This window comes from Asparagus officinalis, chromosome 5 (genome assembly GCF_001876935.1).
Source record: "Asparagus officinalis chromosome 5, Aspof.V1, whole genome shotgun sequence".
NCBI lineage: Eukaryota > Viridiplantae > Streptophyta > Magnoliopsida > Asparagales > Asparagaceae > Asparagus > Asparagus officinalis.
Window position 1 is genome coordinate 43,295,300 of NC_033798.1, and position 20,742 is coordinate 43,316,041.

Here is a 20,742-nt window from a genome sequence, read left to right on the forward strand (position 1 = left end):
GCTGCCTGCTGTCATCACGCAGACGACTTCTCGTTCCCCCTGCTAGCTTCGTTTAAGTCCCAAAATTTTCATTCTCAACCTCCTAGTTTATCTGAATTTACGTTTCCCCCCCTCTTAGTTTAATTCTCCATCTACAGGAGTCGCCAATTCCCTCCCTCGGTTCTCGTCTTCGACCTCGCTATCTCCCAGTTCCCAACAGATGACTAAGTCTAGGGTTAGGGTTTCGATCTCTATACTTGTCTTCATCCTCTCTCTCTTCTCCCAAAATTCCTCAAGCTCCCCACTCATCTCTCCCGCCAGATCTAAGCAGATATCGTGGAAACCTAGGTCTAGTTCCTATCTCTCCCAAGCTCGATCCATTTTCTTGTATTTTGTTTTTATTTTTGCTGATCAATCTAACTTTTTGACAGAGCTTTCGTGTACGAAGGTTTCTTGACCGAGGAAGAATGCGATCATCTGATATCTCTCGTGAGTTTAACTTTTTCCTGTCTTCTTTTGTTTGAATTTGGGATCTGAGTGAATTGAGAACTAATTTGTAGTCTTGATGATGTTTTCGGATGTTGAAGGCGAAAACAGAGCTGAAGAGATCGGCGGTGGCTGATAATTTATCGGGGAAAAGTACTCTAAGTGAAGTTCGGACTAGCTCGGGGATGTTTATCAATAAAGGAAAGGTTTGATCTTTTCTTTTCTTTTTGTTTGGTTTGGTTCATGATTACGCCTAAATGGCGCAGATAATGAAATCTTGGGCTTAAATTTATCATTTGTCTGTAACAAGCAAACCCTTTATTGTGCTGCAAACTTTAGCAGACTTAATTTATCTGAAGGAGAGGAAATCTTTGATTTAGTTATGCATATTAGTACATCAATTGAAATGTACAGTCTTAAAAAAAGTCTTTACCAGTAAAAGAAGGGTAGCTTTTTTCTTTCTTGGTCCCCAGTTGAGTCATGCTTGGATTGGAAAGCTTTCCCTATTAGATTCTACTTGGAAAAAAAGAAAAGAAACATAGAATAGTAATAGAAACTCATATTAGGCATACAACTGAAATAAATTGAAAATGACGTTTAACATGATAGATATAAATTAACGACTAGAATCGGATTTGGGTTGCAAGGTGTGTATAATAACTCGGAGTTCAAATTCATATCCAAATATCCAAATCTGTTTCTTATATGCATCCTATTAATAATATAGACAGTAATGGTTAGCATTTGCACATATTATTTGCTTATAGTTAATTTACAATTTACAATGTTTATGTATTTTAGTTACTACTAGCTATTATAGAAATAATATATAGTTAACGTATGCCATCTTATTATAAATTATTTACTACACTCTTTGATGTTCTACTAACTGTAAGTATCAATTGATCGGCTTATATAGAACATATTATTATTTTTAGAATTCTCTTTAGCCAATTCGGGAGTTCTGAGATTTGGATATTATTGAAATCTGCGTAGCAATCATCAAATTCAAATAAATATTTTATATATTCATTAGATGTTGGAGCAGACATAGTAATCATGAAATTCAAATAAATAATTTAGATGTTCATCAGATGTTGGAGCACACAAATAGTACATAATATTTTCAGATTCAAATGTCAGGATCTCTGCACTATATCTGCTCAATTTACACCCCTATCCACACCCTTTATGAATCCTCCAGCAATAGGAGAGATTCCAGCGATTAACAGTACCTCTTGATTATCCTGGTATCTCTTGTCGAGCATAAACATAAGTTAAATGATCCAAATAATGGCTTTTGATTGTTCAGACAATGATGATGCTGCAATGAAAAAATGCGACAACATTGTAGATTAATATATTGATAGAGTAGACAGCTTTTTAGATGGCATTCTGCTAATGATAAATCTCGTTCAGACCGCTTAGACGTTTCAAAGGCTTACGTATACAGCTTTTCATATGAAAAGATGTGTCTTCATATTCTGATGAGTATAGCCCCAATGGACTACCCACGGTAACAATAAGCTTAACTTTCAACATAAATATTATTTCCAATTCCCCAAAGATTAAGTTTGTTGAAGATGATGAAAAGATATACGGACATTTCTGCGCTATTTTATATTGTATAACAGGCTATAAATGTGGTAGTTTAGCACCAGGCCTCTTTAGCGTATTTGAAAGGCACACACAATTAGGCATGGTATGTGCCCGGGCCAGCTATTAGGAAAGACCTGACCCCTATCCCTTTCTTTGGACCTCAAATAAGGCTCGAGACGTAGTTGTGGGCTTTAATAATAAAAACCCAATCCCACCCTTGTGGGCTTCAGGCCGATGCACATATTTACAAATAATGTGATTTAATGAGTTACTCCAATGTTTTAAAGAAACATTTTATAGTTATTGTTACTAGGATATTGAAAATAAACATGTACTAATTGTAACGTTAGTCAAATAATCTATTTTAGTAACGACAGCGTTCTAATCTCTCTCATTAACTCCAAGCATGCAAGGAGATGCAAATATCGTGAAAACAGAAGTATAGTGGGACGACAAGATGTAGAGTCGGAACATCAAAATTCAATTGGTTCTTAGGGCTCCTTTTAGCTGTTAGTGAGAAATAATCTTACAATTAGAGATCAGGCAGAACTGGGAGAAAAAAGGTTATCTATCTAATCGTAAGAGGATTAGTTGCAGTTTCACTTTTCCAGATTGGTAATAGTTACATTTCAAGCTTTTATGTTAGGTACTATTAGAGAAGGCCTGCCCTATTCTATTTTATTTCAGTAGCTTTCAGAAAATTAGAATTTCCCTATGTTTCATATGATAAGATTGATGTCAGATATGATGCTGCAATCTATTGGACTGTTGTTTCCTTTCCTAGTAGGTGATAATAGACAATATTTGCTCCATTCAGCCTGCAGGATTCTTCCTCCATGACTTGAATAAACTTTTGTACAGGACGCTATTGTTTCAGGAGTAGAGGACAAGATTGCAGCGTGGACATTTCTCCCTAAAGGTACAATCCATGAAATTTTTGAATCCAGAAGATCTGTATGCATTATGTTTCTGTAGGAATATCATAAATAAATGTATTTTTTTGCAGTTGTCTTTATTAGTAGTTATCCTTAAAACCGCTGTTTATAAGTCAAGTCAAAATACAGAATTCAGTACTATTGCGCCTAACAAGAAAATAACTATTAGAGTCTACTAATTTAGCATCTTATTAATACTTTTATGGTAAGCTTTAGTACTGTAAATTGATGTGAAAGCAAGGCACAACTCTTGAAATGTAAAAAGATCTCCATATGTAAAATGTCATTGGCATGCGATGTGCGAGTGCCAGGGTCTAAGTTGACCACTTCAGTTTAGATTTCTCTGAAGCACAAACCTGCACTTTACCTTTGATAGTACTTTCGTTTATTTTCACCAGATGCAAGGGAAATTGCTTACATTTTTCACGTCATTGAGATTTTTTTTGATGTGTAATCAAAATTTTTCGATAGACATTTAAGGTTTAAGTTAGTCTGCCATTACATTATGTCAACTGTGAAAGGAGGTATAAGATTTATTGTAAAAAATTTGTAGGATTACATGTTGGTGAAAGTATGGATTTTCGAAACATGTAAACAACGTGCCTCAATGTTATTCCTCAGACATTATCATTGCTTTTTTTCTTATGATCATTTAGCTCTTTTTGTTGATAAGGACACTATTTCATCCCAAACTAAATTTCCAATTACTCTAACCAGATTTACTAAGCTGTGACCATTCTGATAACCTAGATGCCATACATTTTGCACCTTATGCTTATTATAATGATTCCGTACATTGTGGTCAAGTATAATAATTTTCACCATGTCATAAGGATTCCAGCAACATCTGGTAAATATGTCATCTCTTAACTTGTCCATGAAGGATAATGTTATTTTGATTCTGCATATTTCATGATTTCTTGGTCATGCCTGTTAATGCGAGCAAGATTTGGATCTCCTAGTTGAAACTGCCAGTGCCTAGTCAAAACAAGCATGTAATCATGCGAATACTTAGAGAACAATATTCTAATTTTAATGATTCTAATGCACTTTGAAATTTAATTCTCCTTGGGGTCTTTTTTTTTTATCTATTTTCCGTTAGGTTTAAATTTTAGAGTTTCAACTACTTGTTTTCTTGTTTGAAAAATTCTTGTAAAAGTACGCTAGTTGAATAGCGAAACTGTATCTATCCTTTTTTTGTCTCTTTGGATGATAACAGGAAGTATATAACTGTCTGATTTAGATTGTATATCCTTCTCTTTTGTAGTTGGAATTGATGAGTGATATTCTAAAATGGAAAAATAATCAGGATGGAAATGTCAATTTATGCATGAGAATTTTGTTGTAAGCCTGATAATGTTGTATGAGTTACAATGCTGGGCAATTAAATAAACATGTCTAGTAACTAATTGTATACTGACAATTCATATGGCTAGTAATTGGCTTAAAAGCAGGCTCAAGGTCATCTTGGTAAAAGCTTGTTCAGGCTTGGCCTATAGCCTAGTGAACCAAGATTAAAAAAAATCTAGGTTCGCTGAAGTAAATGAACAAGCTTGAGCATAACTGGGTTGCCTTAATCTGTTCAGATTTGTGCTTACCTTATCAAAGGCTGGTAAGTTAGGACCTATGTTACCTGGGTACTTCTAATCCAAAGCCGTACTTGTACCTGACACGTACCCATACCCGTTCCCGTACCCAAAATAGGACATTCCTTGCATAAATGCATACGTTTATTCGGGTATGTACTCAATTATACAATATATGTTTTAATTTAAAACACTTGTCATACATTTTTTGGACATATATCCTACTCTTCACACCCACTTCTTGAAACCCTTTAGACATAGTTTAGTTTTTGAATTATGATTTTGGGGGTCGTTTGATTATTTGGTTCAAAAGCTAGTGATTTTACAATTTACAATCCACATAATAAAAGAAACATAAAGCCATATAAGACTTTTAATTCTCATCCTTCTTCTCATATAAATTATTAATTTCAATATATAATACATGTGTATATAAATATTTATCTAGCCTTGTCCCTGTAGTCTACATTTTACAAATTTCCTGTGTCCCGTGGCCCGTATGTGTACCCATGCTCGTACGTGTACCCGTACCCTTGCAACATAGGTTAGGACCGAGCTTAGCTCTTAATCTAAACTTAGTTTAGTTTGTGTTCTTATTGAGTGTAGCTCTTAGTATAATACTAGTTTAGTTTGATTTATCATTGGTCTATAATCTAATTTCAATGATTTTTAGTCTAATATAATAATTGCTTTCTAGTCAAACAAACAGAAACAATCATACATTGAATTTTCAATTATGAGTTAGCATGTCAAACAGAAAAATTTAGTAATACATACATTGCCAATGTAAGTAAGAAAGTAATGTGGTTGGTTTAAAATTGGCTGTTATTACTGTTAGATCACAAGGAAAAAAAATTAATATATAATTTTAGCATATCTACTGAATTCTCCCTAAAATTTCACTGCTCCATTCGTAAAAGATTTATACTTGTTTTACTTTCACATACATATTTGAAATATATTCACTATTATTTACTGGGCTCAAAAAGCTTGAGGTAGCCAGGGACCAAGCTCAGTGATAGCCTGTTCTTGATTGTCACCTAAATGAATCAAGTTCAGTAGATAATTTAATAAACATGCACAAGCTTTTAGTTAGGAGCCCTTGCAATATGCTAAGAGGTGATAGGTTTTAGACATGAGTAAATCCTCTGGTGATAACTGAGGATAAAAAGAGATAGTTTGGCCATGTGAAGTTAAATCATTAATTGTGCTCTGGAAACATGGCTGACCTTGCATAATTTTTTGCCATTTGCTCCTATGCTTTAACTCTTTGAACATGACTAAACAAACCTTAGGGACTTTCTGGTTAAGAGCTGCATGGTTATGCAGCACTTTACCGCATGGAAGCTAGTGTCATGGAATAAGCTGTTAAAGACATTTCTGTTGATCTTCTCTTTTCAGAAAATGGTGAAGACATACAAGTACTGAGATACGAGCACGGCCAAAAGTATGACCCCCACTATGATTATTTCACCGATAAGGTTAATATTGCCCGTGGTGGGCATCGCATTGCCACTGTACTGATGTATCTAAGTGATGTTGTAAAAGGCGGTGAAACTGTGTTCCCATCAGCTGAGGTAAGTTGACAAATAAAAATAAAATAGAGATGCCTTTAGTTGCCTTTTCCGATTACATCATTGTTTTCTTTATCTGGTAACTTCTTTCCCCCCTTTCAGAAACTTTATTTATTGTAATCTATTTTTCAGGAACCTCCTCGTCGTGGGGGGCATAAGGAAGAAGATTTGTCAGATTGTGGTCGTAAGGGAGTTGCAGGTTAACAGACTACATAATTATTCCTCCACACGAATATGGAGGGGGGAAAATTTCCTAGAGGGGTCTCTATAGAAGATCATGTAGGGAGTAAGTGGATAGTGGCGTGTATCCCCAACTGAATTCTGAAGTTGGTGGTTAATGACTATCCAACATTATTTATTTATTTCTTTATGTTGGGACACATGTCAAGATCCGGTTCCTCACCATATGATTTTTCTATAGAGGACCCTCTGTAATGTTTTTTAAGTGTTACCCATATTAACTTAAGAAGGCTCCTCAATTGATGTTTTCAGTAAAGCCACGGAGAGGGGATGCTCTTCTATTCTTCAGCCTTCACCCAGATGCTACTATTGATCAGAGTAGTCTTCATGCTGGGTGCCCAGTGTTGGAAGGCGAGAAATGGTCTGCAACAAAGTGGATTCATGTGGATTCATTCGACAAAATATTGGGGGGCGACGGGAATTGCAGCGATGAGAATGCTAGTTGCGAGAGATGGGCTGCCCTTGGAGAATGCACAAAGAATCTGGAGTACATGGTTGGGACTCCAGAGTTGCCAGGTTTTTGCCGAAGCAGTTGTCATGTGTGTTAATAGCTCCATACGCTGTAATATTGACATCGTCTTGGAAAGGTATTTTCATGGTCTTTTTTGGGATATTTACTTGGTACGGTCTGTTTATGTTTGGGTAGTGTAGCCGTTACTGAGATTGTGGCGTCCCATCCGAAGGTTTTCCCTGTGTGGTTATTGATGTATTTATTTCTAATATATTAGTTGATTAGAAAGCATGAATGCGGTTTATTGGAGTAGCACTAGCATGAATATTTGGATCACTGCAGTTAATCATCTCCTCAAGTATACACCCAAAACAAAGACATTTTCAGGGTATATATTATATTTTCTCCTCAAAATCTACCATTTGAAAGCCCTTAAAACGGTCGTCCGCCCCCAGTCATTAGCATGAACTTTGGCTTTTTGGTCCCATATTTGATCTAGCCCCCCTGTCCATAGTGACTTTTGATAATCCAAAATTTATTGCTACCCACTTGATCAATTATTAGTGAGGGCGTCATTTTGAGGAGGCAATAGACGAGAGCATTTTTCACGGTAATTCCGCATCACCGATATGAGTGTTGCAAATTAATAGCTTTTGTCGGATGCTCACACACAAACGTATGTGGTCGCTCCAAATTAATGGATTTGTCATCCTTGACCGTATCAAGACCACTCACGCACTCGTCCTGAGTTAAGCTATCTGATGAGGCATAAAAGGGCATGGATGTTGCACGCTGATAAAGATGGCAAACTTTGTACAATTAAGCTCCATCAAATAACATTAATTCGTTAGGTATAAGAGGAACATCGTGCCCTTTGCATAGGATACGACTAAAATAAATTTCATCAGATCATGGTTTTTGTGAAGACTCAAGATGGAACGGAAGGCCGACTGAAACCAAAGGCGGTAAAGATCAAAGGAGAAATCAAATGCTCCCCCCTCTGTTCCCCTAGAATTAATCATTTTTCGTTTTTATATATTTGTTTCCAAAACTCACCTATTTATTTCATGTAAACAGCTACAGAAAATTAAATATAATCTCCAGTTACGCTCCATGACCACTAAAACAATATTCCCGCGTGAAAGTAAAGGGCAGTGAGCGCCAGTTAGAACTTTAGACTGCTGCGGTATGGAAAAGTTTTTAAGTAGCTAAAGTACAGGTACAAATGTAAAGTTCAACTAGTATACAACAGGCTGGCGAGTTCAAATCAATTCTGTCTGCAAAGGCCAACATAAGCAGCTTTCTTGAACAGGGGATGAACATTATCAACAAACACCTCCTTAACAAGCATTTCAATATGCGGCCAAACCTGCAGAGAAAAAAAAAAATAATGTCAGCAAGAACTAAAACATAGGAAAACTTAAAATAAGGAAGAAGGTTTAGAGGTTGATGGCCCAATTGAACGCATCAATGTAATATGATGAAAAATTGAACCACCTTAAATCAATTCAAATACCACAAAAACTAACATGAACCAATCAGAAAGAAAAGCTACTACAGGTCTGAGCACAATCGATCACCTCAATGCCAGCAACCAGATATATGTTGGTTATTTCAATGATAAAACAAGTTTTGTGTGGTTTAGACCAACCTCAGTCGCATACTGCCTTGAAAAAGCCTTGACGTAACCCAATGTGGTTAAACACCATTGCTCTTGCTCCCCAATGTTGTAGCCATTCGTTGTAGTTTCACCATTCATCTCACTGCAAAATATTTGAAATAATAGACATTAAAAGCTTACCAAGCAGAAAATCTACAGGAGACAGCAGCAAACCACAAGCTTGGGCCAACTTGCCTGGTGTTTTTGCCATTCTCATGGTCAACATCCATTGCTGGCGTCTCCTCGCTGTCCACAACCATGCTTTGCACATTACCAGCCTTCAAATTTGGTATTTTCCCGTCAGCAGATACAGGAGGCAGTCTTTCCTTGAGCACATCTCCAAAGTTCTTGTACACTGATAAAAACAGTGCCTGCAGAGGGATAACACTATTACAATAGACTATACAAACCTATCAAAAGTACATAAGGTTCATTGAATTGAACAAATTTCAATTATTTTGATCTCTATGCCTTGATGGTTTATAAATGAAATGATGTGAGTGTCAAGGGTTGTTTACCTATAAACCCTCCAAATCAACTATATTTGCAAAATTACGCCCCACTTACTGCCACAAACACAATGTCGTAGAATTGGAGGGTAAATTAGCAAATATCAAGATTGGGGGCTAACTTTGCATATATGGTTGATTTGGGGGGTAAATAGGCAGAAACGCCAATTTTCAATCTACTTAACCACTAAGAAATTCGAGAATTAAAAGGTTTTTGAACAAGGTTAATAGTGAGCCTCATAATCGATGGCATTAGGTTATCCTGTGGCAATCTCTTCTATTAATCACTGTCAACTTATCATGCATGAAAAACCATGTGCCTCTAGAACTTCCAAGTTATATATCATGAGATTATTACAGTAAGAATTTTACACTAGTAATCACAGACCATGAAATGCCCAAACTCAAAACACATACATATAGATGTGTAGAACATAAAAGGAGCCTGTGACAGGCGTGTTAAGATGATTGTAGCTATGGATCAAAGTTGGGGACTATATATGACATATTGAAATGGCAAAGACACGTGTAAACATGCCATTTATATCTCAACCAAATGCACTCATAATCCTCTTAATATTACCTTGTTTTCTTCAAGAGCTCGAGCAATGAGAGCCTCCTTAGCTTCCAAGGCTTCCCGTAAGGATATCTCTTCATCTTTTGCTTTTGCAGCATACCCTTTAAGCCGTTTTAACCTCCCTAAATTATTAGTATGCACTGGCTGACCATCAACTAGTTCCAGCATCGCTTCAGCAGCCTCAAGCTCTTTCTGAGCTTTGATTGTAGCTCCCTCAGCTAATGAAACACTCTTGTCAAGTGACACAATCTCCTTTCTGAGGTCAGTGATACGATTGTACGTCTTGTTGATCGCATTTCTAAGGATCTACGACAATCGAAAGAAATAGAGATTAACCGACTTATTATTTCTTAAAACATACAAAGAAAGAAATTGCAAACACCACGAAAGCACATTCACAAAAAATAATCAATTTATTGAGATTATAGTTTGCCAGTTTGTTTAAATTAAAAGCTCAGTTAGCTTATATGTTTCAAAGCAAATAATATGAACATTTGCAATTTTATTCTAATTAACAAAATGACTAAAATTAATCCATTTCATTTAGTAAATTCAGTGTAGAGTTTGCAGTAATTTGAAAACTACTCCAAGATATAACTCTTTGTTCACTAAACAGAATAAGATGCCGAGAATAGTACATAAATAACGATATGCTGTGTAAGGAAATTAGGAGGAAAATGCTATGAGTAAGATCTTGGTTCGGTTGTTAGAAAAAAGAAAAAGAAAAACACATATGGCTTTTGAAATAGATTGAAGAACTACAGTTTCCGTTGTTGGATCAAAACCATGGAAACACACTAATATCCATATTAGCTTTACACGTGACTAAAATGTTTAGCAAGCAAACTATGGACAAATGAATTCTTTCCTCTCAATATATTGCAATTGAAAATTTCAACAGAATTATTCTTCCAGACAATTTAATCACAATTCACATACAAGATGAAGGATCTCAAATAAAAAGAGAGTACCTCCCATGGTCGATCCGAAAGGTGAAATAGTTCAATATTAGATGGAGAAAAGACCCAAGTGACAATGGCCAGATTCGATACGAGTCGGTAACCCATCATCCGGTCAATGGTTGTAGCTGTCATCTGAGTATTGTTCTTCCAATAGGAGCTAACTTCCCCCATCAGAATAATTTGACTATCATGGTCTGGACAAAGCTTGGCAATGATTTGACCATACCTCTCCAAAACTGTAATCAAATGAGTGAAACTTTTTGAACCAATATCCAAGAGAGTCTGGATTACAACTTCAACTGCAACTTTGTAGCCATGTACTGGAATTATACTTTCTTCGATCCATGAAATAAGCTGTTGCACGCTTTTTCTTGCCTTTACCATACTGCTAAATTCTGCAGAAAGTGCATGTTCTGCGCTTTCTCCACCATCTTCGCTACTATATTTGAAGTTAGACCCACCCTTCGGTGGAAGCAACTCCTCTAGTTCTGGTGCATTTTCAATGCTCTGAAGAGAAGTAAAATTACCATTCAAGTTTCAATCATAATCACAAACCAGGTCTCAAGAGCATAGAAATGTGTGTGAACAGTCACATTTGTGCATGTGATTGCATTTGAAGTTACCCTATGAAACTGATCTCAAAATAGTGTAGCCATGTAGGTCAAGATCAATGACAGATCATCCACCAGATTGTGTGCTTGTAGTTATTATAAGCTGTTTGAGAATCAGTCTCCCCTGAGTATTTTCCCAAATATATGCATTCGTGGATTAACATGTGTGTCTATCATGTATAGATACTTACAACGCTAAGGTGCATGCATACAACAAGAAATGTCAAAGACTGCAAAGAGAAATACGGATATATGTTATCCAGATTGCTCACAAAGCAATTCAAGGAATTCCTGAATAGTAGCAAGGGTGAAAAACTCACTTTTGGCAGTATAATCAATTATACACCATTTAGTTACATTTAAGTTCAATCTTGATGTCACTAATTGTTATTATCACTGTTTTTTATTGTCATTTACTGTTTTCATTTTAACTTTCATATCATTTTAGCATTAATTTTTAATTATCTTTCTAATATATACATGGAAAACAACTGGGCGGTCCTTGAGCTACTAATTTGCTAGAGTCAGGATGTGTAACACATAATATTAATAACGAAAATTTGTCTTCGAACACTTGGTCAACCAATACAAAGTACAAGTCCTTCAGTATAAAAAGGCCTCAAACATTAAGAGCAAGCAACCAGATACAGGATATGATGAAAAAATTGATTCAAAGTGATCTTTTTCCGATGTTTTCTGGGTAACTACAATTCCAATTGATTGTAATCCCACAACAGTCAGTCACGTCCAGTAACTAATTGATTGTAACCTCGGGGGGCTTTCACCGTTAGTCCATGGTTGCATGTAACTGCCTGCTAAGGCAGCAATTGTTTTTTTAGGCAGTGACATTACAACTGCCCCCTTACAGGCCAGCAAGCTTCTTTCTCCTTACTGGACTAATGACCAGTGTCACGTTAAATGCTTAAATGATCATGATGAGTGATAACTGAATGCCAAAAAAAGTGACTTTTGTCTATAATGATATTGACAATCAAGAACTGATGGAAAAAAGAAAAAATCACCTGCTTAATTCTATCCCAGTAGGATAACCGAATTTCTCTTTCTAATACTTCTTGAACAAAAACTCGTTGAGAGGCCCACCTGGGAAGGTCTTTAACATAAGCCCACTCTTCCCAAGGCCAAATGTATTGAAAATTTGATCTGGAATACCATCAGTAGTACCACAAAAGTTAGATATTTCTAGAAGGTATCATCGAACAATAAAGCCAAATATCCCCAGAACAAGTGCCCTAACCTGTAATTATGTCTAATGCAATCTCATACTAACTGTATTTATCTTGCCTAGTAACTGTATTTATCAAACGGCTGGCATTACTAATATAATGTAACATGTAACTGAGAAATGAGTCATAGGTGAAAACATAAAATGGAGTGTGCATGGTTCTCTTGTAGCCACAAATGTATTGAAAGCTTCAGTTACGTGTCACCTTTACTAAAGCACAAAGCATAAGTTAGTTAATGTATTCAAAGCTTTAGTTACGTGTCACCTTTACTAAAGCACAAAGCATAAGTTAGTTAATGTATTGAAAGCTTTAGTTACGTGTCACCTTTACTAAAGCACAATGCATAAGTTAGTTGACAAGCAATCAAAATGTTCACATTCTTAAATAGAAGCAGTTCCCTCAGACTTGAAGAACTTATTGCTCAACTCTGCTCAACTCAGAAGACAAAAGACAAAATGAAAAACAATAATCTCAAATACTAACATAAATTGATAAACCCTGCTTGTGCATTGCATACCGCTAAAAAGGGGAAAACTTTATCAGTTTTCTAACTCATATGCTTAAATAATTCTTATCCACTCCAATTATCATCCTTAATCTTGTTCTACCTTAGAAGTTCTTAACAATTTGTTCACCATTCACATGAAAATAGCTCAACCTCTAGCAAACACAACTGGTTTTAAAACAGAGAGAGAGAGAGAGAGAGAGAGAGAGAGAGAGAGAGAGAGATTCAAAGACAAATATGACACTAATAATAGCTTCTAAAGCGATCACCTCACTAGCATTTTTAGCACCAAATCTTCTTGATGCAGAACAACATCGTTTCAATTTTGAAATGGATGAGGTTGGAGATGGAGAATATGGAGTAAAACCTTATCCTTTAAATGATATGATTATAGGCTTACATTTGGTAAACTCTCTTAAGACAATGAACTGGTATATGAGCAATTGTAGAATGTTCTAAAGTATGTAACAGGACACAATGACTTAATGTGCTGTGAAGAGTATAACAAGTTTGGCTTAGAAGACTTACAAGTGATGAGAAAACCATAAAATGAGCCTTGTGCGACACTCCATATCCATGTCAGAGATTCTGTCAAATAGTGCACGGACTGCTCCTATTACCACAGAAGGAAATGCTCCTGGAATAGCCTAATAATTTGCAAATTAGTTAGTTCTGTCTAGGTTGTAGAGATGTTTTTCTTAAAAGTTATACTTGTTGCACTAGTGCAGTGAAAGATGCAATATGTCAGAAATATCTATGAATATAATAATCCCAAAAAAAAAATCTATGAATTGAAATCAATATACAAACTAAGATGCATTGAATATGGATAAACATTTCACAAGAATCAATGTTGTACAAAGCCTGCCTGGCGCCAATGCACCTATGCTCTGGCTAGGCTTTTTTTTTTTGTGGCAGCACAACATAGTTTTTTGGTTGAAATTTGAGTGGTAACTAATAACAAATAGTTAACGTAGAAAACCCAAAAAGGAAAAGAAAGAATAAATAGACCAAAATATTCAAATTTAAAATTGGACTTTTTTGTACTTTCCCTCATCAAAGCATATAGAGTAGGACTGGAGTTGGATTTTGAAATACTAGTCCATCAGAATTCTAGGCAACTAGTCCATCAGAATTCTAGGCAATTAATAAACACTTCAAATTGGAGTGCTGGTCCTAAACCAATAACACCTTAGATTATAATCTAAATCCTAGTCCTACACGAATAGCACCCTAAACTAAAATCCTAGAAGAAGTCCTAGTCCTAATCAACAATCATGAACCAATAACACTCCTTACCATGCAAATTACAATGTCAATACCTGTTTATTTAAGAACTCAACATAAATAAGGGGAACGAGTACAAATGTAATGCAAATGTTACAGCTTTATTAGGGAGAAATAAGCTTCAGATGTAATATTAAGGTATAAAACAAGATGAATGGTAGAAAACCCATACCACAAACACAAGCGTGCACACATAAATATGTTAAAAAACATGCATAAATGCACATACATACATACAAGTTAGATGACGCATTTGTCCAGAGCTGTTCCAGGTGTCCAAACCATCTCAACCATTCTCTCATTTTATACTCAGTTAAGCAGAACTATAACTTCTAATTGATGTACTCATTAGTCACTTATCAATTATCACACTGGTCTTAGTGTACTGCTGCTCATCCTTATGACTGATTCTCATCATTTTCATTTCTTCTATATTTATTCCTACACATAATACCCTAGGAACACTTGATTTTTTAACCTGTTCACATGCACGTATAGTACTATAACTTATACAAGTAACTTGATCACATGATCAACTAAAGAAAGGATGCTTCACTGTGGCCTATCCACATAGTATGCTTTGATTATTGCAACAGCCAAACATGAAGCTTTTATAATTTCATAATAATAAAGCTTTGGAAAAGATTAGATCCATCATGCGCATAGCCCGAAAACTCAAAGGCAAATATGAACTTAAACATAGATGTTTATCAAATCGATGTCAAATCTAATCCAACTGCTACCAAAATAAACAAAAATCCAGAATCAACAAAAACTATAACTAACCATCTTTCAGAGAGATGATAAGCATGAAATTACCTTGCAAAGATCAATGATGACCAATGTGTAGTATAATGGCTTAAATGGTGCTTTGGGTAGTAAAAGCAACTGCAACAGGAAAACATTTAATATTATTTCCATCAGAACTCTCCATATAGTGCATTTCAAAATGAATGAACTGAATAGCAAAATAATCTACAAGAAGAACCAAAGAAACAAATTTTCCAAAATCAATAAGCAAACACATAAAATAAGATAAAACGCTATTCATTTGTAGGGTCACCTCGAGTAATTTCGCAAATATATGCCAATAGGAGGACCATTATACATTTTCAGGTTCAAATATAATACGAATTTGCATTGAGGATGAAGAAATATGATAACCATAAAACACTGTCAACTTGAAGAAAAGTATGCAGTTGGAGATCATTTTACGTTTGCTATCCTCTTCAATTTAGTTTTATAAAGATATTTTAGAAATTATTCACCCTCGATTCATTTATTCCTGGACTTTTCTCTTAAATAAGGTTAACTGTTTCACATTAAATGATATCAGGTTAACCTAAGAATCAATTTACAAAAAAATAATAAGACTAGAGTTATAAAAAAACCTATAAAGTTAATATAATAGGAGAGCAGTACGTATTATTAAAAGTTCATTTGTCTATTGAAGTCCATCACTACACACCCATCCATATCAGACACTTGTCAATGACTCACAAGACCTCACAACCATCATTCAGATAAAGAATACAATATATGATTTCCTCAGTCAAACCTGATATATGATAAAGTGCACAAGCCAACATCTCTGGGCAAGAATCGAAATATATTACTTGCTTTCTTCATTAGCCATAAACACAAATATATACCGCCTGATTTAAATATATGCATGCCAGACAGAACACATATGGCCTTTTGTGCCAAGGTTGGGAACTACAGTAAAAAGACTGTTTGTGAGAATATGACATTCTGTTGGGAGACGAGTTAAAGAACTGAAGTGGTAACTACCAATGCCTCTAAAGTCGCAATAACATCTAAAAAACACTTGAATGTTGCTTCATTGACTAATTTGAAAAGGGAAGCTAATCCAACTTTGCCCCTGGCATTCTTTATACCCTGGTGACCATTCTTCATTGACTACAGATTGGAATTTAGTAGAACAAGAGAAATGTGATGCTTTCAATGCCACGAAGAAGAAAAAAGAAAAAGAAAAAGAATAGTATATATAATAATGAAATTAATAGCATTATACACCTGGGAAAAGATCGTCTCTGCCATCAGATATTCATAGCGGAAGGGCACAGGGAGACCAACCAGGAAGGAAGTACATTCTTTGCGGCTATCTTTGCAAGAAACATGCAAATGTAAAAGCTTAAATAAGTAAATTAGGGAGTGAAATTACCAAATCCAAAAACAAATAGAATATGATCTGTGAGATGCAAATGAAAAAAACTATATTAAGTGTGCAGCCCCAGAGTGCACTGTAAATGGAGACCTAGAGCTTTCTATATCCCATAAAAAAGTAGCATCTAAGAAATATTCCAGCATAATAATTTGGATAAGATTCAGTTTATCCAATGATATGTAAAGAAACAGTGCAGATGCATATACTGGATAATGCTGGAAAAAAGCCATTCAATATTTTAACATGAATCAAAAAACAATAGCATTTGAGTTTCTGACTTTGGGATACTTTATCTGTGCATAAACTGTGCTTTTAAATGCACTGATTTTCTTTCTTTCCTTTTACTTTACTTTCTTTATCTGCTTCATTAACTTTATTGTGTGAAGATTATAGAAGTGCACGAGCAATCTGTTTCCTGACTGCCAAGAAGTAATTGTTCCGGCTTCCTACTTTTGTATAGTCTTAAATCTAAACTGCTATGGACGAGTCTGAGCATGCTGAGCTTCTAAGTTTCCCCCATATTGTCATACATTCCTTTCTGGACCTTGAGACATGTCAGGACTAATCTAAATACGTTTTTTGATTCTGCTGCAGCGAAAATCTAGTTGAGAGGATAAATCAGTTGAAGAAGTAGATGGATAGAAAGAATTGGTAAGGATTGCATTGTTGGATAGGCCAGCTGAAAATGTGTTCAGATACCTTAATTAGCTCTGGCTAAGAACTACTGATGGAAGACATGCCAAACATAGGTGGACTTTCCTCCCCATGGCCTCTCATGCTCAAGTTAGTCAGCTTTACGATATGGGCACCATGAAGTATTTGCGTTTGTAGGGTTTTAACAGATATTGAGTCTATCTAAATAAATTGTTCTCCAGAGTAACATCCAAGATGTTATAGGGCCTAAACTCAGCCTCTAAAATCAAGCTTTATTAACAATTCCTCACTTGATTCCAGTGATACTCCCACACTTGGTTGTTTCTCAGTTGTCTAATCAGTTGAAGCTGGGACGTTTAAGTCTTATTCAGCTTGATTCTCTGGTTGAATTTTTTCGTGAGAATGAAACCCTGTTCCTGATCTCAGCTTTCTCATGTTTGATTGGTGTTGTAAGATAGGTACCTAAATGCTGATCTCTTCACGAACATCAGGGTAATGAGGGTTAAAAGGGTTTTGTATTTTGTATTCACCAGCTAACTTCCCCCATGCCAAGGCGGTCAACTCCTGGAAGAAAAATCCGGAGAGAGACAAGCAAATGACTAGTCCACAATATGCTTAAGCCCCAAGAATCTGGGCATACTCTGATACCATCTTCCACTATGAGCTTCTTTGCTGTTAAGCTCAGTGTCTCCATTCACCTTGTCTGCCTCCTTGTGAGATTCCTTGTTGATTGCAGGCACAATGGAGACAATTCAAGAACAGCCCCCAAAGGGCCTCTCTGCATGAATAACTCTTGGTGCAGGAGTTGGTTTTCATCCCCAAAATCTCTTGACAAGTAGTCCTTGATTCAGGACATCATGACCTGAGAAACCATTGCACAACCTTTTTCTTCCTCATCCGACACCTCGGCCCTGTTATCAGCATTCACAGCCTCGTTAAACAATTTCACCTCTTCTTCACGCTCCTCAACCACTTAGCCCCTTCAACCTTGGACAACACTTGCTTGAACAGATCAGTATCAACCGCAAGATCTAAAGTAATCTTCAACAAATTGCAGGCTATTTTCTGCCTTTTTTTTGTCATGACCATGGCTTTCCTTATAGTGCCCTATGGCTCAGCTCAGAGGGAGTACATGTCAATAACACAGGATTTATATCCAAGCAATAGGTGCAGACTTACAATAACCTGCTACTGAATTAATACGAAGATCTAATAGAAATTGATATTTTAAAAACTATCGAGTTTTCATTTATTTAAACTAATGCAACGGACTAGAAAATAATGCAGTATTTGTATAATAGCATACATCAACTGAGATTAAAAGTGCTACTGCATACGGAAGAGACATGTACCATATAAGCCAACAAAATTCATATAAACATATGTATGCAAAAACAGAATGCATTTGCAAATGTCTGCTAACTGTAAAGACATCCGAGCCCGTACTTATGCTTGCCAGAGTTGTATATTTTCAAGTAGTTTGTCAGTATGCCAGTACCCCCTTAAGCATCCAAAAAACCGTGATGATGTCTTAAGGTATAAATCAAGATTACTAACCATCCATTGAAGAAAAGAAGCACATCCAGCAAATATTCCTCGACAACAAAACGATCTATAGGCTGCATAATCTGATTTACCATGAAGCATTAGCAGTCACATAAAAATGGAAAAAAATATAATAAATTATGGAAACATATGGAAATGAAGTATCCTAATTGCAGTAGATGCTAACAGAAGGTAGATCAAGAAAGAAGGGAGAATCAACTAATAATACAAGAAAAACAAAGCAATAAGAAAATTATGCACCATTAGATATGGTCTTAGCATATTTACTTCTGACAGTATTCAGTATCCATAAGGGGGAAAAAATCAATGAAACAACAGGCTGGAGCTGAGGTATGACAACTTCATAACAGATGATAGAAACTGCATCAAAAGAGGCACAAAGATGCTCGTGCCAAGTTTACTACGGCGATCTAAAATCAGCAGTTCTAAATGATAGCCCATGTTTTATAACCAGCTTATTCTTGTAACATCAGAAGTAGAGTTTATGACAGCAACGCTATTAGGCACTGAATTCTAATGAAGAGAACAAGAATGCCAGCACAGAGTAAAGGTCTACGCACAGTTCTGGACAATCTTTGGAACATCAAGAAGAAAAGAAAAGACCAGTAACTGGAAAAAGGTCTAATAATTGAGTAAGTATGAGCTAAGTAGATGGGTGCTTGTAACATTTTATTCCACAAAAGATTAAAAAAATCAACAATACATGGAAATGATTTGTTAGCTGACAGTAGCATGAAGGAATTTCCCTTTTCTGACAGTCATGTGTGTCCCAGTGTATGTTTTTGTGTTTGTTTATATCATTCTTAAGCAGAAATCAATGTATAGCATAGAAATCTGAAATTAAAAAAATGGAGAAACAAGGTATTTAATTAACTAACTTTAAATATACAAGACCATAGATGATGCTTAACTACTTGCAACATTATTTAGGAGCTTAACTTCAAAGAAGTGATAGAATAATTTATAACTCTAATGGCGCACAGTTAGATCAAGAGCTGAAATAATTTAGGTAGCTGGATTAGAACAACAGTTCTATTCCAATCTGAAGTTAAAGCTAGATAATTTATCGGCATAAAAAGGAGAGAATATTTAAAGATATGCCTGCCTTTACATACATACGAAATCCTTAGTACAAAATACTACAATTATACCTGCCAACAAAAAAAATTAAAAAAAAGGTTCTCTACATGAAAACTGAGGTAGATTGGTATACTACTAAAGGACACCACAGAGCAAACATCAGCATGCAATGCTCCAATGAAACGACACATGTATTAATATCCTATATAGAAAAACAACAATGCATAATATATATAAAATGATAAAATTTAAAATAGATGTATAAGAACGAAGGTTATGCTTGTGAACATTATTGGTTGTTACCTCAGTTTTATCGGAGGGAAATATATTGAGCCTATGAAGCCTTTGTGGATACTTCATCATAGCTTCATGCTTTTCTTTTTCAAAGGCAACTGTAGAATGTGATGAGGGGAGTGCAGGTTGTTCCGGACAGCAAATAGGAGAAAGAGCATGAGATGACCCAGCCACCAACTGTGATTCAAATGAGAGGTGTGGTCTTGGAACTGAAAGAATATACCTCATAGGTAGAGATTAACATTAAAAAGACAAAAACTAAATGAGTAAAGGTGTATGGACCACTCCATAGTTTTTCTTGTTATCTTCAAGGAAACATTATTTTCAACAGTAAACCCACAAAAGAAAAGAACGTCTTATTTATTATGGTACATAATGACATCAAAGTATGCATAAGACAAAAGGAGAAAAATTATATGCTAACATAGCATAGACTACATATAATGAAATCAAATCAAAGAACGCAGAAAATAAAGAAAGGAACTAGACAAATAAATAGCAAACTGGTGGAAATTTTGAACTCAATAATACACATTTCCTTGCAGATTTAGATACAACAAAGTTCACAATGGCATAAAGAGGTAATATACAAATACAATTCATTTTAGCAAGTACCTTTTTCTTCTTGAAAAAGTTAAGCACTGAACTTTTAGAAGGCAATGTTTACACACAATCAAAGAATAGTTGAAGAAACTTCATAGATAATAAAGTAAATGTTTTTGTTTATAAAGCTGAGAATATTTTGCCTAAAAAAT

General features: G+C 35.5%; 2 protein-coding genes across 2 annotated transcripts in view; one reads left to right on the forward strand and one right to left on the reverse strand.

The window, feature by feature from the left end:
* On the forward strand, positions 72 to 7,162 carry LOC109842912 (probable prolyl 4-hydroxylase 4). Its single transcript, XM_020411827.1, has 7 exons — positions 72 to 327; positions 411 to 468; positions 567 to 671; positions 2,926 to 2,983; positions 5,987 to 6,162; positions 6,292 to 6,358; positions 6,652 to 7,162. The coding sequence occupies exons 1-7, from the start codon at positions 200 to 202 to the stop codon at positions 6,945 to 6,947; spliced, it is 888 nt and encodes a 295-aa protein (XP_020267416.1). The 5' UTR covers positions 72 to 199; the 3' UTR covers positions 6,948 to 7,162.
* LOC109842913 (nuclear cap-binding protein subunit 1-like) overlaps positions 7,860 to 20,742 on the reverse strand; it is a 46,387-nt gene continuing 33,504 nt past the window's right edge. The window contains exons 9-19 of the mRNA XM_020411829.1: positions 19,997 to 20,196; positions 18,605 to 18,675; positions 16,243 to 16,327; positions 15,025 to 15,093; positions 13,447 to 13,565; positions 12,192 to 12,330; positions 10,568 to 11,065; positions 9,603 to 9,902; positions 8,706 to 8,881; positions 8,502 to 8,613; positions 7,860 to 8,219 (exon numbers count right to left, since the gene is read on the reverse strand). Of these exons, the coding sequence (XP_020267418.1) occupies positions 8,118 to 8,219; positions 8,502 to 8,613; positions 8,706 to 8,881; positions 9,603 to 9,902; positions 10,568 to 11,065; positions 12,192 to 12,330; positions 13,447 to 13,565; positions 15,025 to 15,093; positions 16,243 to 16,327; positions 18,605 to 18,675; positions 19,997 to 20,196 (1,871 nt within the window). The 3' untranslated portion in view covers positions 7,860 to 8,117. The remainder of the gene's footprint in view (positions 8,220 to 8,501; positions 8,614 to 8,705; positions 8,882 to 9,602; positions 9,903 to 10,567; positions 11,066 to 12,191; positions 12,331 to 13,446; positions 13,566 to 15,024; positions 15,094 to 16,242; positions 16,328 to 18,604; positions 18,676 to 19,996; positions 20,197 to 20,742) is intronic.

What these genes read in the sequence shown, in the direction of transcription:
- LOC109842912 (XM_020411827.1), top strand. Translation starts at nt 200, where the DNA reads ATGACTAAGTCTAGGGTTAGGGTTTCGATCTCTATACTTGTCTTCATC. An exon ending in CAGATATCGTGGAAACCTAG is followed by an intron (nt 328 to 410) that starts GTCTAGTTCCTA and finishes ACTTTTTGACAG; the next exon opens with AGCTTTCGTGTACGAAGGTT. An exon ending in TGTTTATCAATAAAGGAAAG is followed by an intron (nt 672 to 2,925) that starts GTTTGATCTTTT and finishes ACTTTTGTACAG; the next exon opens with GACGCTATTGTTTCAGGAGT.